Raw genomic sequence first — 19421 nt, 5'->3', positions numbered from 1 at the left:
TGTTTCTCAGTCCCACGAGTAATTCTTGAAATGGAAATGGCTCCGCTGGTATCTTTCTCAATACAAACCCCTTTATGTCTTTGCATTCTCCTTCTCCTTTCTGTTCTTGTGTGGCTTAAACTCGTGAGAAGGAGAAACCTCAACTTGCCTCCATCCCCACCAAAGCTACCCATAATCGGCAATCTTCACCAGCTGCTAGGCCCTCTCCTCCATCGCACTCTCGAAGGCCTGTCGAAGAAGTATGGCCCTTTGATGCTTGTACACTTCGGTCAAACTCCGGCTCTCATTGTTTCATCACCTGAGATGGCTAGAGAAATGATGAAGACTCAAGAAATCAGTTTCCTCAACCGCCCCAGACTCACAACGGCAAAAATTTTCCTTTATAATTGCACTGATCTTGGTTTCACGCCTTATGGTGAGTACTGGAGACAACTTAGGAAGCTTTGTGTTCTTGAACTTTTGAGTATCAAAAGAGTGCAATCATTTCAATATGTTAGAGAAGAGGAAGTTGCCGTTTTGATGAATAAAATTCGTTCTTCTTGTTACAATGGAGGTTCTGTTAATTTAAGTGCGATGCTAGTAGGCGTTTCGGACAATATAGCAACCCGCTGCATTCTTGGTAGGAGAGCTGAAGAAGAAAATGGTAAGAGCAAGTTTGGGGAGATAGCAAAGAAACTGATGGCACAAATGGCATCCTTCTGTGTTGGAGATATGTTTCCATCTTTCGGATGGGTCGACGTTGCAACGGGACTGATTGGTCGTTTGAAGGCAACTTTTAAGGAACTAGATGCTTTTCTTGATGAGGTGATCGAAGAACACAGGATAGAAGAAAGAAATGGTAAAGGTAAACAGTATGACAAGAAAGACTTTGTCGATATTCTCCTCCAACTTAAGAAGGATGGCACGTTTGAGGAGCTCAGTAAAGACAACCTTAAAGGGATCCTTATAGTTATTAATTTCTCTCTTTCCTCTCTCTTTTCATTCAAGCGCACGCACCACGTATAGTGCTATAACTTTATTGTAATTTCGTTGTTTTAGGATATGTATTTGGGTGGATCTGATACAACTGCAACAACTTTAGAATGGATGATGACAGAACTTGTGAAAAATCCTAGTCTATTGAAGAGAGCGCAACAAGAGGTAAGAACTGTAGTGGGGAACAAATCAAAGATTGATGTGAATGACATCGAGAAGATGGAGTATGTGAAATGTGTTATCAAAGAAACTCTGAGGTTACATGCAGTAGCTCCTCTTCTGGGTGGACGAGAAACAACAGAAAGAGTGAAAATGGGAGGTTATGAAATTCCTGCAAACACTAGAGTGTATGCTAATGCATGGGCAATTCAAAGAGACCCAAAATATTGGGACAGATCAGTAGAGTTTATTCCAGAGAGGTTTATGAACAACTCGGTTGATTTCCAAGGTCAACACTTTCAGTTCATCCCATTTGGTGCCGGGAGAAGAGGTTGTCCTGGGATGCTATTTGGTGTTGCTGTTATTGAGTATGTGACTGCAAACCTTTTGTACTGGTTTGACTGGAAGTTGCCTGTAAGTTTAACTAAAGACAAACTGGACATGATTGAGGTTAGTGGCTTAACCATCCATCGGAAAGTTCCTCTTCATCTTGTGCCGAGTCTCTACTCTCCTTGATAATTTTATCTATGGCTTTTATGCTTAATTTATGTAATTTTAGGCATGTCTTTTTTTTTTTTTTTTTTTAATTCTTCTTAGGGAAGAATGTACTATTATTGTAAGATTAGCTAACTTTCTATCAAGCATTATAAAGTTTGAAAACAGAGTTCTTCCGAAACTGTTTTCATATATTAAGTAGCAGCGAGCTAAACTTGATAGGTTGGATACACTATCAAGATAATAACAACAAACAAGAAGATCATATATTTCAAAAGCATACTTGAAAATGGGGAGAATACAAATTAAATGTGTAACCTAGGAAAAAGACAACAACTCCTACACTACACCTAAGCGGATATTAAACAAATAAATCTCATACTCATCAAATTATGTCAATAAAATTTTCTGATAAGCGATGATTCAGACAAAAAACCTAACCCTCACCAAAGGCCAAAGTCCATTTTGAGTTGAATTTGTATCATATGTATCCAAATAACGCTAGCTAGTGTGCCCCACTACGTAAATTATTTAACTTGAAAATTTTGAATTTATGAGCTAAGATCCTTTCCAATGTTATAAATGGTGGATTTTCCACCACGTGAAAGAAAATTCAGTCAAAAGATAATGTGAAAGCATTAATAAGCCTTGGACATTTGATTTGGAAAATAGCCACTTTTCTTGACTGAGGGCCGGCAATAAGTTCTATAGATACCGCCCGTCCTTTCTTCATTTGGATGAGAGAAATGGATACATAAATTTATGGATTCTACTGAAATGTTGTACCGTGTGATTATGCTGTGTTATTTTGTTCTGGGTTGTATGATTTAATTCCTAGTTATTTTTGTAATTGTCAGATTTTATCCGCCTTTTCTTCCCTTTTTACCCTTTCTGTTGATCCCAAATGATTAAAGTTAAAATCAAAGTCTATTTACCATATATATTAAAGGGAAATTTTAAAAATTAGGAAAAATTAAAGGGGTCTAAGCGAAATTATCTAAAAAATTCAGGTTTAAGCAAAAATGCCTAGGTTTTGTGAAATGATGAAAATGCCCCCATATATAAACACAGCAAATTTTCACTATATAATTCAAAGAAAATTCGAATTTTAAACGCATCCCACGGCAAATGTCATTTTCGTCGATTTTCTTGCTTTCTGGCAACCGAAAATGGAAAATAATGTTATCACATCTCCCGTAATCTTGTTTGGATCAAGTTATTGCTCATATTATTGAGATTTGATTGAGATTTTTCGGTTTGAAATTTTAGGGTTTACGGTTTGAACAATGCTTAAAATGTTTTGATTCTTAGTTGTTTTTGTTGAATTAATTGAGGGGTTTTGTGTTATACAACGTGTAGATTTGATTTATGTGAAAATCGGTGGCTGAAACGACCAAAATTTGGCCGAAAATGACTGCCGAAGAGATCGGCAGTCCGACGGGAACAGTGTTTCCCACGTCAAAATCATCAATCCCACGTTCAGCCTAATTTAGGGGGGGGTAAAATAGCTTTTTAAAACAATTGGGGGGACGTGGGAGATCCTTAGCCCACGTGGGGTTTTTCTGATAGTTGTCACGTCAACGTGAGTTTGGCAAAATTACGAAAATGTTCATATATATATAACAACCAAAATTCCTATTTCCCACGTTAATATTAGCGAATTTACTGTTCATTTCTCTCAAATTTCAAAACATTTTCACGTCACCACGTTCATCCCACGGGCGATCTGATTTCCGTCGATTTTCTTGATTTTCGGCACCCGAAAATGGCAAAGAAGGTTAGTATATCTCCCGTAATCTTGTTTGGATCAAGTTATTGCTCATATTATTGAGATTTTTCGGTTTGAAATTTTAGGGTTTACGGTTTGAACAATGCTTAAAATGTTTTGATTCTTGGTTGTTTTTGTTGAATTGATTGAGGGGTTTTATGTTAGACAACGTGTAAATTTGATTTATGTGAAAATCGGAGGCTGAAACGGCCAAAATTTGGCCGAAAATGACTGCCGAAGAGATCGGCAGTCCGACGTGGGAACAGTGTTTCCCATGTCAAATTGTGCATCCCACGTTCAGCCAAGATTGCTGTTTTTAGGGGGGTAAAGTAGCTTTTTTAAAATATTTGGAAGCTGGGGAAATTCCTTAGAACACAGTGGACCTTTTAGAGTTTGAGTTTTCATTAGAAGGTAAATTGAGATTTTTCTTATTTAGGGTTTTTGATCGTGTAATTTTCGAATTTTATATCTGTTTTTTCTTTTCTAGGGTTTTTCAACTTTTAGAATTCGAATTTCAATTCCGTTTTTTCGAATTTCATCATTTTACGAGATATGGACTCGTATTTTTCAGATTTCTGAAGGATTTTTTGATTGTTTCTATTCTGGGGTTTTTCAACTTTTGGAATTCAAATTTCAATTTCATTTTTTCGAATTTCATCGTTTTACGAGATATAGACTCGTATTTTTCAGATTTTTGAAGGATTTTTCGATTGTTCCCATTCTAGGGTTTTTCAACTTTTAGAATTCGAATTTCAATTCCGTTTTTTCAGATTTCACTATTTTACGAGATACGGACTCATATTTTTCAGATTTCTGAAGGATTTTTCGATTATTCCCATTCTAGAGTTTTTCAACTTTAAGAATTCGAATTTCAATTTCGTTTTTTCGAATTTAACCGTTTTACGAGATATGGATTTGTATTTTTCAGATTTTCGAAGGATTTTTTGATTGATTCCATTCTAGGGTTTTTCAACTTTTAGAATTCGAATTTCAATTCTGTTTTTTTTTTATTTCACTGTTTTACGAGATATGGACTCTTATCTTTCAGATTTTCGAAGGATTTTTCGATTGCTGTCATTCTAGGTTATTTCAACTTTTAAAATTGAAATTTCAGTTCCATTTTTTCGAATTTAACCGTTTTACGAGATATAGACTCGTATTTTTCAGATTTCTGAAGAATTTTTTGATTGTTCCCATTCTAGAGTTTTTCAACTTTAAGAATTCGAATTTCAATTTCGTTTTTTCGAATTTAACCGTTTTACGAGATATGGACTCGTATTTTTCAGATTTCTGAAGGATCTTTCGATTGTTTCCATTCTAGGGTTTTTCAACTTTTAGAATTTGAATTTCAATTCCGTTTTTTTAGATTTCACCGTTTTACGAGATATAGACTCTTATCTTCAGATTTCTGAAGGATTTTTCGATTGTTACCATTCTAGGTTATTTCAACTTTTAAAATCAGAATTTCAATTCCATTTTTCTGAATTTAATCGTTTTACGAGATATGGACTCGTATTTTTCAGATTTTCGAAGGATTTTTCGATTGTTTCCATTCTAGGGTTTTTCAACTTTTAGAATTCGAATTTCAATTCTGTTTTTTCAGATTTCACCGTTTTACGAGATATGGACTCTTATCTTTAGATTTCTGAAGGATTTTTTGATTGTTGTCATTCTAGGTTATTTCAACTTTTAAAATTGGAATTTCAATTCCATTTTTTCGAATTTAACCGTTTTACGAGATATGGACTTGTATGTTTATATGTGTATGATATACTTTATTTGTGGCTATATATGGATGTGTATCGTATTTGAGTTCATTTTTTAAATAATCTTGTCATGAAAAAACAATAAAAACGTATAATTACTAAAACATTTACACAATTGAAACAATTAGAGAAAATAAAGAATATTGAAATAAAGTAACACTAAATTTATTACATCAAATGACAATACAATTATACATTTGAAACAATAATAAAAATACATCGGTTACATAAACCTTAAGTACAACAATGAAGAATCATATAAAAAACAAAATTGAGTATAAGCATGTCAAGATCTCGTTCCTTTGCCTTTTGTATGTGAACGCTGGGGGGCAGAGCTCGGGACCGGTGCTGGGAATTTACATTGGGTTCGTGTATGCCCCGGTTCATGGCAACGATTGCAAATCCTCGGTGTAACAATTTCTCCTTGTGATGGACGTCGATTTCTATTTGCTAGATGACCTGGACAACGACTATCGAGGACGGGGGGCAATATAACTCTGTCTTTCGGTGAGTGTAACCAATCACGTTGATTTTCAAGAGGATTGATTGGTTCCTGATATATTGTACGATAAATATCGGTGCGGAAGAATGGATGAACCCATGCGTGCACATTCGTCAATCTCATATGTCGTGCAACGGCAATGGCATGCTTGCACGGAATACGTGAAAGCTGAAACTTTCTACACGTGCATGATATGTCACCAAAGTCCACAATACCCATGAATCCACCAAATCCAACAACCTGATATCGAGAAGGTGTAATCGGTCGAACATCCAAACTTGCAGACTTTGAAAGACGATTACTGATCTTATCTTCCGCCCAAGGGGTGAAGAAGTTATGACATTCACCTGTAATTCAGAAAAAATATTAAGAACACATTTGGTTATATGATTAACAAAGTGGAAAAAAGTATATGAGACAACTTTTAATTAATATCGATTTGATACTTACTTGCATGGGTTCTCCTCTCGTAAAACCATCATTGCATTGTACCACGAATAAACTCCAAGAGCATGGTTATAGGTAGGCCCCGTGCATGTCTGACAAGGGCATTAAATGACTCAGCAATATTTGTGATCATGATATTATATCGATGCCCTGGAAAGTACGCTCTACTCCAACGGTGAAAGCCGACATCCCGTAGATAAGCTCCAGCTTGGGGGTTCATTGAGTTAATAGATTGCATCATCGAACTAAATTCAGACTCTGTGTATGATTTAACAGCTTTCCAATATGCACCCGCGACCTGTAAGAGGGAAAAAAATATGAAAACTCATTGTAAGCAAAATGTTTGAAAATGATAAACTGTTATAACTTTAATTACTTGTTTACAATATACCTTTGAGTCCCGTTTATACTTTGCCCGCATGTTACACAGAAGGTGATGACAACAACAACCATGGTGGACATCTGGAAAGACTTCAACCATTGCCGAGTAGATAACATGATGTCGATCGGAGATTATTGCAAGCGCAGAGAGGTCAAGGAGGCATTCTTTAATTCTCATAAGAAACCAACACCACGTGTCGTGATCTTCTTTTTTGCCGACACCGAAACCAATAGGGTATATTTGATTATTACCATCAAGAGCCACCGCAATAAATAAATGCCCCAAATATCGACCTTTAAGAAAAGCAGCGTCAATGCAAATAACGGGGCGAAAATATTGACTAAACGCACGAACGGAACATCCTAACGCCATGAAAAAATTTGTAAATCGATGCTCATCGTCTATTTTAATAGCAATAACGGTGTCCGGATTAGTACGTTGTAGATTGTAACAATAATCTGATAACAGCATAAAAGATTCCTCCGGTGAACCCCTCAATGAATTGATAACCCAATTTCTTGCCCGTCAAGCCTGTGAGTAGGAAATATCAATTTTATATCGGTCGGCGATGTCTACAATTATTTCTTTAGGCCAATAAATTCGATCAATCATCACAAACTTTGATCTCATTAATTGACCTAAAGCTCGGGCCCCAGCTTGTCTGTGATGTGGCATGATTTGATCAACTAAACATGTGTGGGTAGGATTCATAGAGTTGATCCCCCACACATCACGGACAGTGGACTTGGTTGCATGTATATACCACTTACAATTTTCAGCCTTGCATTGAATTTCCCATCGTTTCTTGTCAGACTTTTTGACACCAAATTGAAATCCTTTAAGTAAGGCGAATTGTCTCATGACGTCAATCAATTGGACTTTACTGTGAAAAATATCACCAATCTTGACCCCATTCTCCTCTCGGATTGATTTGGAATCACTTGATGATGCTGATGGTTGTGGAGGAAAATCAGGAAGCCACCTAAATGGATCAGTGGGGACATTGTCAAAAAATGGCCCAGAATAATTTCCACCACCTGAAGTAGGATCTTCAAGCCGTAAACTATCCATACCCTCGGTTACTGATGCCATATACTCAGGTTCTATATCGTCTGAAGGAATGTCGGGCATATCATTTCCATCGAAGTCACCCCAATAGGGAACTATATCTTTTTCTCCATGAGCCTATGAGTTTGCAATATATAATGGGTCATTACTGAAATCAATCAACTTTTCCAAATCGTATTCTTTTTTGACCCAACTGCTTTCTTTTTCATCTTCATCTTTATCTTCATCTTCATCTTCATCTTCTTCCTTCTGCCCTTCAATTGGGGTACATGTAACAAAAACAGGAATACATTCCTGAAAGTACTGGGACATATCAAGAAGACCTTGCACATCTTCATCATTTTGGATCTGGATGGGACAGTCGAACTCAATTTTTCTTGGCTTCATTGATACTTGAATGTAGTTTTTCATTGGATCAATACTGCAATACTCCGTCAAAAGCTGAATAAATCCCTCGAATGTTGTTCTATAAGGGATTTTAATCAATTGTTTGGCTCCTCCAACATATTTCATTGTGTTGTTACGACCTTGAATCCATTCTCCCTGGTAACGAACCGATGCATAACCCTCAATTTTAAATATCAATCCTGCAATGACAAGTTTTTGAAGATAATTATTCAGGTATAAAAAAAAAATCAATAATAACTATGTAAATCAGCCGTACAATTATTAATAATTAAAAAAAACTCCTCATATTTTTCTAATATATTATTTATCCCCCTATGATTATTTAACAATTTATATAACACTTTCGTATGTTATCTTATATCAAAATGCATCTATCTGTTTGTAACGTTCTATTTAAAACGTTTTTATAATATCTATACTTTGAAATAGATATTCAAATTCTATACTTTGAATTACTTTAAAATGTCAATAATAAAATATTTCTGCAGAAATCTGAAAAATACTAGTGGATATATCCTAAAACGATAAAATTCAAAAAAAACTTAGCTTAAATTCGAATTCTAAAAATTGAAATACCCTAGAATGGTAATAATCAAATAATTCTAAAAAAATCTGAAAAATACGAGTTGATATATGTTAAAACTGTGAAATTCAAAAAAACAAAACTGAAATTTGAATCCTAAAAGTTGAAATACCATAGAATGACAACAATCGAAAAATTCTTCAGAAATAACAAAAATGTGCATTGATATATCCTAAAGCGGTGAAACTCGAAAAAACCTATAATTTTAATTATAATGCGCCTACAATGTTTAATATGAAAATACGCCCTAATTTTAATAACATTTCATTTGACACCCTTGTATGTCGTATTGTATCAAAGCAATCCCTATATATTTTTAACATGTTATATAAATCCTGTATATATTGTAAAATATCTAAAACCCCCATAACAATGTAAAATATCCAAAAACCCCTATATTTATCCTAACTTATTTTAACCCCCTACACTTGTCAAATATTGCATTTAACCTCCATATTACGACATAAAAACTATACTTAATAAATAAAATGAAGTTTTAGGGTAAGATTAACATAAATACCTTTTTTTGATGAATAGTATTTTTTCGAGTCGAATTCAAAAATACGAACTTTCTTCGTCCGAACGAATCCTTACTAATTGATGTTGAAAAAAAAATGAAAATGAGAGTGAATGTTTGAGTGATATGAGAAGTGTGTAGAAATAAAATGAGTGAGGAGGGTTTATATAGATGAGGGGAAGGGTATTTTTGACATTTTAGAAAAAGTAATGAAATATATAAATAAATATGAAAATGCCTTTATAATGTAAAATATCCAAAAATCCTCTATATTTATTCTAAATTACATTTAACCTTATAGTGAGTGAGGAAGTTATATAAATATGAGAGGAAGGATAATTTTGGTATTTAAAAAAATTCATAGGCTTTTTTTTTTGAAACAGTAATTTTGGGCATTTTGGCTTAGAAATAGTGTTTTTGGGCATTTTGGCTTAATGGGAGGGCATTTTGGCTATTTTTTAAAATTTCCCTATATTAAATATCTAAAACAATAATTATGTAGCAATTAACATTCCATCAATGTGAGAAAGACAGGTTTGTTTGTTTGTTTGTTTGTTTGTTTGGGATGGAGGGACGAGGGAATAATTTTCATAACCGACTGTCTTTTAGTGGAAGTGTAGAGGCTTCGTATGTCAATTCACTTGACCTTTGCTACATTATTATAATATAAACGCATTTAAGCATTCATTGTTTTCATGTCCGCCGAAGTGGTCAAGTGCGAATTCTGGACTATTTCTGATATTTATGAGCTCATTTTTGCACTCATCGTGTCCATTGGACTAGTCTTTTAAACTAATAAAAATATGAAATCAATCTGCTATGATCATCATGAGTTACGTACACAAGGCACATAGAGCTTCCTTTGTCTCAATACTGATAAAAAAATAAAGGCAACACAGCACGTGAAAATTCAGGACCATCGGACTCACCATGCTTCATTTGCTTTTCAAAAATTGGATCCAGCTTCAATTGTCCTTTGTGTTCCCATTGTTGCGGTAATTCTTAAGTCTATTCGTTTTCGAAAAGGAAAAAAACAAAAATACTACTCCCAGTTCTTTCACTGATTCAACCACTGCACTACTCTACTGGGCCTCCTCGCTTATTGCTTTCCATAATTAAAAAAAAAATGTGGCCTACGTTACTTAACCATAGCCACAAAAGGAAAAAAGTAAATTTGTCATCCACCCACGTCATTATCAATCAATATTTTAGAAAGATGAGTATCATTAGAATAATTTTTATATATAATTTTATATATAATACTTAATCATAAAATGATATATTATTATTTAAATATAAAATTATATATATAATCTTATTGCTCTAGCATTGGCACCTCAACATATACCGTTTTCATTCAAACCCAATGGACATTTTCCCATTACTTTCCAGCTTACCCAGATGGAAATGATCAAAGGGCATAGATGTATCATCTTTCCTTCGTCTTTCTTTCAATATTTTATTCTAATTAAATAAAATTTATAACATATTATTAGTATCATCAACTCAAAAATATTTTAATATTAATTACCTTTTAATTGCATTATTGTTTTATTTGTATATTATAAATATGGATATTCTAATTATAGTACTGTTTTACTTGTAAAATACAATAATCACATTAATTAGCGCAATTCTCTATTAAAACCGCACTAATTTGTGAGATTTCAACTGAGAATATACTAGTCCATACAATTCTGAACTGGGATTCAGTCGAATTTACCCCGGTCCAGGCCAGGCTGCATACCTCGGCTTTAGCTTTGAGTTTGGTTAATACATAACACGGGGGGGGGGGGGGGTGAGGGAGGTGTGCGTGGGCGCGGTGGTTGTGTTTAGATTCTTTTACAGTTTTACGTAATACAATGCCTAGATTGGCCCAACAGGAACTAGGCTAGATTGTGTTTTAATAACTGAATTGGCCTTTGACATGGTGAAGAGCCCGGTCCAATTTTTCACAAATATAAGTGCATGGTGCCTCTCCCCCGCCTATTTATTGCAACAATAAATTTACGTGAATATATATTTTTTTACAGAATTTAAGTATATAAATAATGGGTAATTATATAATTAGATTAATTTTAATTAAAGATAACTAACGTTTAATACCAAAATTGTATACACAAATCATTGCCATTACAACAAACACTACTAAAATTGATAAACATTTCTTTCTTTTGTAATGGCGGAAAATTATGGATACAACTGTCTTCATTGCCATCTTATATTCTTTTCTTTTTTCTCATCGTCTCCCTTTTTTGTTATTTAGTTGAGCTCAATTGATGTTTCAAACTGAATTTGCCTCCAACAATAGGAAATTTACATCAGCTAGGCACCCTTAACTCACCGTTCTCTGCAAAATCTATCCAAGAAATATGGTTGGGCAGTGCTCAAACTCTCATTGTTTCATCTGCAGACACAGCATGAGAGTTACTGAAGACTAGAGTGTTGATCAATACATAGCCTATTCAAAGGGGTCCGAAGTGTTGGGACAGGGTTGAAAATGACCTGGTTGATTATTTCAAAGGCCAAGACTTGCAATTTATACCATTTGGTAGAGGGAGGAGTTGCCCAGGAAAATCATTTGCAACTGCAAAAGCTGAACATGTGTTAATTAGCCGATATGTTGAATTTTTTTATTGACAAATAATTACCGGGCGGCAAAAATGGGGAGGATCGGCATTGATAACCGAGTTCACAAAGGAAACATCCTTTGTTGGAATAAGCAGTGTTGTTCCAGGAAATATGGTTGAAAACGATTCTAATTTATTAGCCTCCCATATCATGGTTTCAGGCACTCCAAATTTTGCAGCAATTAAATCTGCGTTATCATCCTCTATAACAGGATATGTAACAAGGTATTCCACACCATTTCTTCTATCATCTGCATCAGGACAAGCACATCGGACAGGCACCCTGGTCGTAGATTGATGAGGATCACCTGGGTTCTCTTCGGCAAGACTTAGTGCTTTCACCAACCCTTCAAAAACTCCACGGGCAACTGAAGCAAATGAATCTTTCTTGGAACAAATTTGATTCAGTGGAGCTCTAGGAAGCAAAGAGCGGTTGCTTTGTCCTCTACAGAAGCAGAATACAGGGCTTTATCTTAAACGGCCACTGAAATAGCTTGGGTAAGAAGTCTGTTTGGTGAGTTAGGCATGCAATTTTCAGCTCCTCCAGTATTATGGTCTGACAACCAAAGTGCAAAATCCTTGACATCCAATCCCACTTATCATTCAAGAACCAAGCACATAGAGATTGATGCACATTACATCAAAGAGCAAGTCCGTGGGAAATAGCCGTCAATTCAGTATATACCCACAGAATTTCGGATAGCAGATGTACTGACAAAACCACTGGCTGCTGGGCAGTTTGCGACTCTGAGAGAAGCTCTCACTCTATGCAACCTTGGACGATTCCTAGCACTCTCAGACAAGAACAAACAGTCTTTAGTAGTTCTACACCAAGAGTTTTTCTGCTTCATCTCTTTACTTTTATTATTATATTTTTTCTTGTCTAGCATGCTGGTGTGACTTCATATGGTAATTCTAAATATGTAGTGAAAAGTGTTAAGGAGTTGGTGTGTGAAGGTTAGCTGTGTGTGGAATATACTGCTGGCATTAATGTCTAAAAAGAATTTCTGATTTCTGATGCTGAAGTGCAAAGGTGATATTACTGTGTGAGAAGAAGAGTTTGGTTACCCTGTTAAAGAAGTGTTTTGGTATATTTTGTTGAGTGGCATATGCTACTGTTATTGTATGAGCAGAAGTGTTTGATGCATGTGTTGCAGATTTTACTATGAATAGGAGTATTTTGCCGATTGTGCAGGAGTATGGTTGTGAGGTTGTTATTGCTGTGTGAGCAAGAGTAATTTGTTGTTGTGCAGGAGTTATGGTTGTATTTGCTGTGTGAGCAGAAGTAATTTGTTGTTGTGCAGGAGTTATGGCTGTAGTTGTTGTCTGAGCAGAAGTGTTGTTATGCAGAAGTACAGTTATGCTAGAGTTAGGAGTTGTGATTACTGTTTGTATTGCTGAGTAGCACATATTGTTGGATACTGTTTGTATTGCTAGAGTTTTGAGTTGCATGTATATGTAACTAAACCAATGTTGACTTGAGTTGTTAACTGAAAGTAATCAAAAACAGATGCCCACTGTTCATTTTTCTCTTTCCTTTGTTTACTTTTGTTTTTTCAGTCTGAATCTTGACCTTGTTTCTTGATCTGATTGCTTCTATATCTATTCATGCCAAAAATTTACCGGAAGGGAGGGTGCTAGAAAGATGGAAACAATGCAATTATGTGGGGGTTACCCAAAAGAGAAAATACAATTGTAGGGGTATAATCATAACTTTTTGAAAGATGAGGGTGCCAGCTGTAATGACTAATTAAAAAAACACTAACAGAAAAAAAAAAAGTTAGTTTTTAAAACTAAATTAAAAAAATAAGTTTTCAAAATTAAATTAGAGAAAGGAAATACAATTTTATTTTCTAATATTACTTCATATAATAACAACATTTAATACTTTTATTACCATATGAAGAAGATATTAGTAAATTTGAGTAATGGGCGAGAATAAGTCTTTCTGCCTTTAAAATATGGAGCCAGCAGTCAGTCACTGCTGGGTTGGATGGATAATTAATTGTTTTTATTATGTTAAATTAAACATAAATTAAAACCAGAAATTTAAAAAACAACTGAATCCTAATATGCCCATAAAAATTCCTCTTAAGCTACAATAGTGAGACATACAAAATTGTGAACAAATTATATGTCAATTATTCGGAGCATAAATCAAAACAATTATTTAGACAATTAAAAAAAATATCTAAAATAAATCAAATTGTCGTTGACTATTAAAAAAAAAAAAGAAAAGTCATGCACAAAATCAATAATTCCTCTATATAAAGATTCAAGGTTATGTTTCTCAGTCCCACGAGTAATTCTTGAAATGGCAATGGCTCCGCTGGCATCTTTCTTAACGCAAACCCCTTTATGTCTTTGCCTTCTCCTTCTCCTTTCTGTTCTTGTGTTGCTTAAACTCAACAGAAGGAGAAACCTCAACTTGCCTCCATCCCCACCAAAGCTACCCATAATAGGCAATCTTCATCAGCTGCTAGGCCCTCTCCTCCATCGCACTCTCGAAGGTCTGTCGAAGAAGTATGGCCCTTTGATGCTTGTACACTTCGGTCAAGCTCCGGCTCTCATTGTTTCATCACCTGAGATGGCTAGAGAAATGATGAAGACTCAAGATATCAGTTTCCTCAACCGCCCCAGACTCACAACGGCAAAAATTTTCCTTTATAATTGCACTGATCTTGGTTTCACGCCTTATGGTGAGTATTGGAGACAACTCAGGAAGCTTTGTGTTCTTGAACTTTTGAGTATCAAAAGAGTGCAATCATTTCAATATGTTAGAGAAGAGGAAGTTGCCGTTTTGATGAATAAAATTCGCGGTTCTTGTGACAATGGAGGTTCTGTTAATTTAAGTGCGATGCTGGTAGGCGTTGCAGACAATATAACAACCCGTTGCATTTTTGGTAGGAGAGCTGAAGAAGAAAATGGTAAGAGCAAGTTTGGGGAGATAACAAAGAAACTGATGACACAATTTGCATCCTTCTGTGTTGGAGATATGTTTCCGTCTTTTGGATGGGTAGACGTTACGACGGGACTAATTGGTCGTTTGAAGACAACTTCTAAGAAATTAGACGCTTTTCTTGATGAGGTGATTGAAGAACACATGATAGAAGAAAGAGACGGTAAAGGTAAACAATCTGACAAGAAAGACTTCGTGGATATTCTCCTCCAACTTAAGAAGGATGGCACGTTTGAGGAGCTCAATAGAGACAACCTTAAAGCGATCCTTACAGTTATTAATTTCTCTCTTTCCTTCTCTCTTTTCATTCAAGCGCACGCACCACACATAGTATTAAAGCTTTCTTATAATTTTTTTTGTTTCAGGATATGTATGTTGGTGGATCTGATACAACTGCAACAACTTTAGAATGGATAATGGCAGAACTTGTGAAAAACCCTAGTCTATTGAAGAAAGCACAACAAGAGGTAAGAACTGTAGTGGGGAAGAAATCAAAGATTGATGCGGATGACATTGAGAAGATGGAATATATGAAATGTGTTATCAAAGAAAGTCTAAGGTTACGTGCAATAGTTCCTCTTCTGGCTGGACGAGAAACAACAGAAAGAGTGAAAATTGGAGGTTATGAAATTCCTGCAAATACTAGAGTGTATGTTAATGCATGGGCAATTCAAAGGAACCCGAAATATTGGGACAGACCAATAGAGTTTATTCCAGAGAGGTTTATGAACAATCCGGTTGATTTCAGAGGTCAACACTTTCAGTTCATCCCATTTGGTGCAGGGAGAAGAGGTTGTCCTGGGATGCTATTTGGAGTTGCAGTTGTTGAATATGTAACTGCAAACCTTTTGTATTGGTTTGACTGGAAGTTGTCTGCAGGTTTAACTGAAGACAAACTGGATATGACTGAGACTGATGGCTTAACCATCCATCGGAAAGTTCCTCTTTATCTTGTGCCGAGTCTCTACTCTCCTTGATAATTTTATCTATGGCTTTTATGCTTAATTTATGTAATTTTAGGCTCTTTTTTTTTTTTCCTTTTTCTTAGTGAAGAATGTACTATTATTGTAAGATGGACTGGTTTTCTATCAAGCATGTTATTTTGGTAAATAAAATATAAAGTTTGAAAAAGATTTCTTTCGCGACTGTTTTCATATATTAAAATAGCAACAAGTTAAACTTTGCAAGTTGGATACACCGCATGAAATCTGAATAGTCATTAAAAAATAATAATAAGATTATAAAATTTTAAGAGTTATATCCATATATTATGTATATAAAATTATTATTTTCTCAGACTTGAGATAAGTCAGTTGACCACCCTTAATTTCTTAAGTCTATCACTAGCAGAGAAAATTTTAATAATACGTGACATCTACTATTATCTTCGTAGATTTCATTATCTAAAAATAATAAAACCATATATATTTAGTATTGAATCTCAATTATATATTTATATAATATGTCATTATGTAATTAATTGATTCCTAATTAATAATAAAATAATATTCAATTATATAATAATATATTACCTAAGTATCTAATTAAATATTCAAAACTAATTATATATTTCATTGCTCATATAAAAATTAATAAATATTTTATTATATGATAAGGTGATGACGACATATTAATTAGACTATGGATGAAGATAATAACAACAAATAAGAAAAGCATAATTGAAAATGGGAAATTACAAATTAAATGTGTAACCCAGGAAAAAGACAATTCCTACATCTAAAAGGATATTAAACAAATAAATCTCAATCAAGTAAGTACCCATCAAATTATATCAATAAAATTTTATGATGAGTGGTGATTAAAGCACAGCACCTTAACCTCACCAAAGGCCAAGGTCCATTTTAAGTTGACTTTGCATCATATATATAGTCAAATTAAACTAGCTAGTGCGCCCCACTACTTAGATAATTTAGCCTTAAAATTTTGAATTTATGTGTCAATATCCTTTTCAAGATATTAATTAAAAATGAATTTGAGTTTCAACATGGACGTAACTTTTACGGTATTCGAATCACTCAAAATTGTCGGGATAATTTATATTATTTTATTTAATTTACAAATAATAAAAATTTTTGATAATTTTTTATTATAATAATAATAGTATAATTATAATATAGAAGATAATTTTAATTAAGTATTAAAATATTAATAAAGTAATTTTAATTTTATTATAACTATATATTTATTTATTAAGTTTTTAAGGTAAAATATTTTTATTTTTAATTAATATAACAAATAATATAAAAATATTTTAAATAATTATACCAGAGAATATTTAAATAAATTAATATAATAGTATTCTTTTTATTATCTCTAACCAAACACAATAATTATTTATACATACTTATTTTTATCAAATTTTATCAAATATAGTAATAATTTATTTTCAATAATCATCAAGGTAATTTTTTAATTTCGGTAAAAAATATTATCCAAATGTGTGTTTGATTTGGATAATATTTTATTACTAAAATTGAAATATTGTCTTAAAGATAAATTTTTTAAAAGATTATTAAGTATAAATGATTATTATATTTAATATAATTTAGTAAAATTTAATAAATTTAAATAGTTATTATGTTTAGTTAAAGATAATAAAAGAATAATTTTACTTAAATATCTTTATGTATCATTATTCTAAAATTTTTTTATGTTACTTTTTATATTAATTAAAAATGAGGTTAATTATATCCTAAATATTAATGAATAATAATATAATTATAATAAAATCAAAATTAATTTTGTAATCTTTTAATACATATGATACAGGTGATAATAAGAGTACCTTTAGTGCAAGGTTAATTTGAATAATGTTTTATTATCAAAATTAAATGATTCAATATCATTATTCTATTTGGTTAGAGATAATAAAATAATAATAATATATTATTTTATTTAAATATTTTTCGGTATAATTATTCTAAAATTTTTTTATGTTATTTGTTATATTAATTGAACATAAAGTTATTTTTGTTTCAAAAAATTAATAAATAAAAATATAATTATAATAAAATTAATATTACTTTAATAAGTTTTTAATATCTAAGATAGAGATGGTAATAAAATTACTCTTTATATTATCTCTCACATAACCATTAGTGATAGAAGGATATCAAAATATATTATTAATTATAAACTAAATAATACAAGTAACAAAATATATATTATCAGACTAATTTTTATTTATCCTATCCAAACCTTCTTAAATTATTTATCACACCATTATCGATAATAAACTATTATTAAATTTTTTTATTAATTATAAATCAAATAAAAATAATAAAAAATAAATTATCATATATATATATATATTTTTTTTGTCTACTTCTAATCAAAGGCCTCTTTAACGTCCTCGTTTGATAATCATGTGAAAAGTCAACTACAGTTATCAGTGTTATTTAACAATATTTATCATGGGTAATATCTAGAATTGTACTTATCAATGTAATTTCAGACAATAATCACATTAATTAGTGCAATTCTCTATTAAAGCCGCACTAATTTGTGAGATTTCAACTGAGAATGTACTAATCCACACAATTCTCAACTAGAACTCAGTCGCATTAACCCGGTGCCTAGTCTGGCCCAAACAGGAGCTCGGCCAGGTTGAATTTTAATAACCGAATTGGCCTTTGACCTGGTGAAGAGCCCGGTCCAATTTTTTCAGATATAAGTATATGTTGTCTCTCCTGTGCCTATTTATTACAATAACAAAACTATATTCATATATTTTTTTTATGCATAATTCAAGTATATAAATAATATATTATTATGTAATTAAATTGATTTTAATTAAAGATTGAGAAACGCAGACACAGCATGAGAGTTACTGAAGACTAGAGTGTTGATCAATACATGGCCTATTCGAAGGGATCCGAAATGTTGGGACAAAGCTGTGGAGTTTCTCTCTGAAAGGTTTGGAAAACAACCGGGTTGATTATCTGAAAGGCCAAGAATTCCAATTTATTCCATTTGGTAGAGGTTGGAGTTGCCCAGGAAAATCATTTGCAACTGCACAAGCTGAACATGCGCCAATTAGCCGATATGTTGAATTTGTTTGATTGACAAATAATTACCAGGCGGCCAAAATGGAGAGAAGTTAATGACATTTTGGCACTGTTAACTTCTCTTATAGGAACACTGCTAGGTCGCAAAGAAAATTTAAATTTTCTCCCATGCCATGATCTTATGGAAAACTTCTGCAGGGTAAACAAAGATCTTTAGACTAAAAGACAGATAAGGGTTTTCATTTTCAATCATGCTTAGGCTATCTTGATAGAATCGCGATTATGTAGGGCGTCTATTGTTTACACAACAATCCCAAGGGTCAAATCTAATTAAAAGAAAAAAACCGTGTATCAGATCAAGCTTCTTTGATTAATTATATAAACATATTCCCAGGCGGTGATCCAGTAATTACAGATTAATAAAAGCAAGAAACTGATCGGTAATATAAGTGACGAGGTCAAGCTATAAACTAATGCCTACTGCCAACTTGAGCCACCTTGGAAAAAATAATAAGAAAGGATAGAACTGAATTGTATTAAGAATGATTTTTTTTCCAATGTCAATGATGAAATCTTTATATATATATTTTCTTCAAGATTAAAATGTGGATGATAAACTCTCAAAGTTGACCTCAACACAATCTCCAAGTCAATTAATTAATATCACATAATCTATAAAGAAACACTTAATATTCTTTCAAATCGATAATTTGACAAAATCTATAAGATGACAA

The 19421-nt window shown here is 33.0% G+C and overlaps 2 protein-coding genes across 2 annotated transcripts; both read left to right on the top strand.

Annotated features, from left to right (window-relative positions):
* On the top strand, positions 1-1827 carry LOC123210269 (cytochrome P450 71A1-like). The gene is made up of 2 exons (XM_044628530.1): positions 1-948; positions 1039-1827. Exons 1-2 carry the CDS (start codon positions 31-33, stop codon positions 1648-1650), a joined length of 1530 nt encoding a protein of 509 aa, XP_044484465.1. The 5' UTR covers positions 1-30; the 3' UTR covers positions 1651-1827.
* A 12149-nt stretch (positions 1828-13976) lies between these two features.
* LOC123210868 (cytochrome P450 71A1-like) lies at positions 13977-15799 on the top strand. The gene is made up of 2 exons (XM_044629359.1): positions 13977-14932; positions 15025-15799. Exons 1-2 carry the CDS (start codon positions 14015-14017, stop codon positions 15634-15636), a joined length of 1530 nt encoding a protein of 509 aa, XP_044485294.1. The 5' UTR covers positions 13977-14014; the 3' UTR covers positions 15637-15799.
* The last annotated feature ends 3622 nt before the right edge of the window (positions 15800-19421 follow it).

Source organism: Mangifera indica, chromosome 3 (assembly GCF_011075055.1).
Source record: "Mangifera indica cultivar Alphonso chromosome 3, CATAS_Mindica_2.1, whole genome shotgun sequence".
NCBI lineage: Eukaryota > Viridiplantae > Streptophyta > Magnoliopsida > Sapindales > Anacardiaceae > Mangifera > Mangifera indica.
This window is presented reverse-complemented; position numbering and strand designations above follow the sequence as displayed.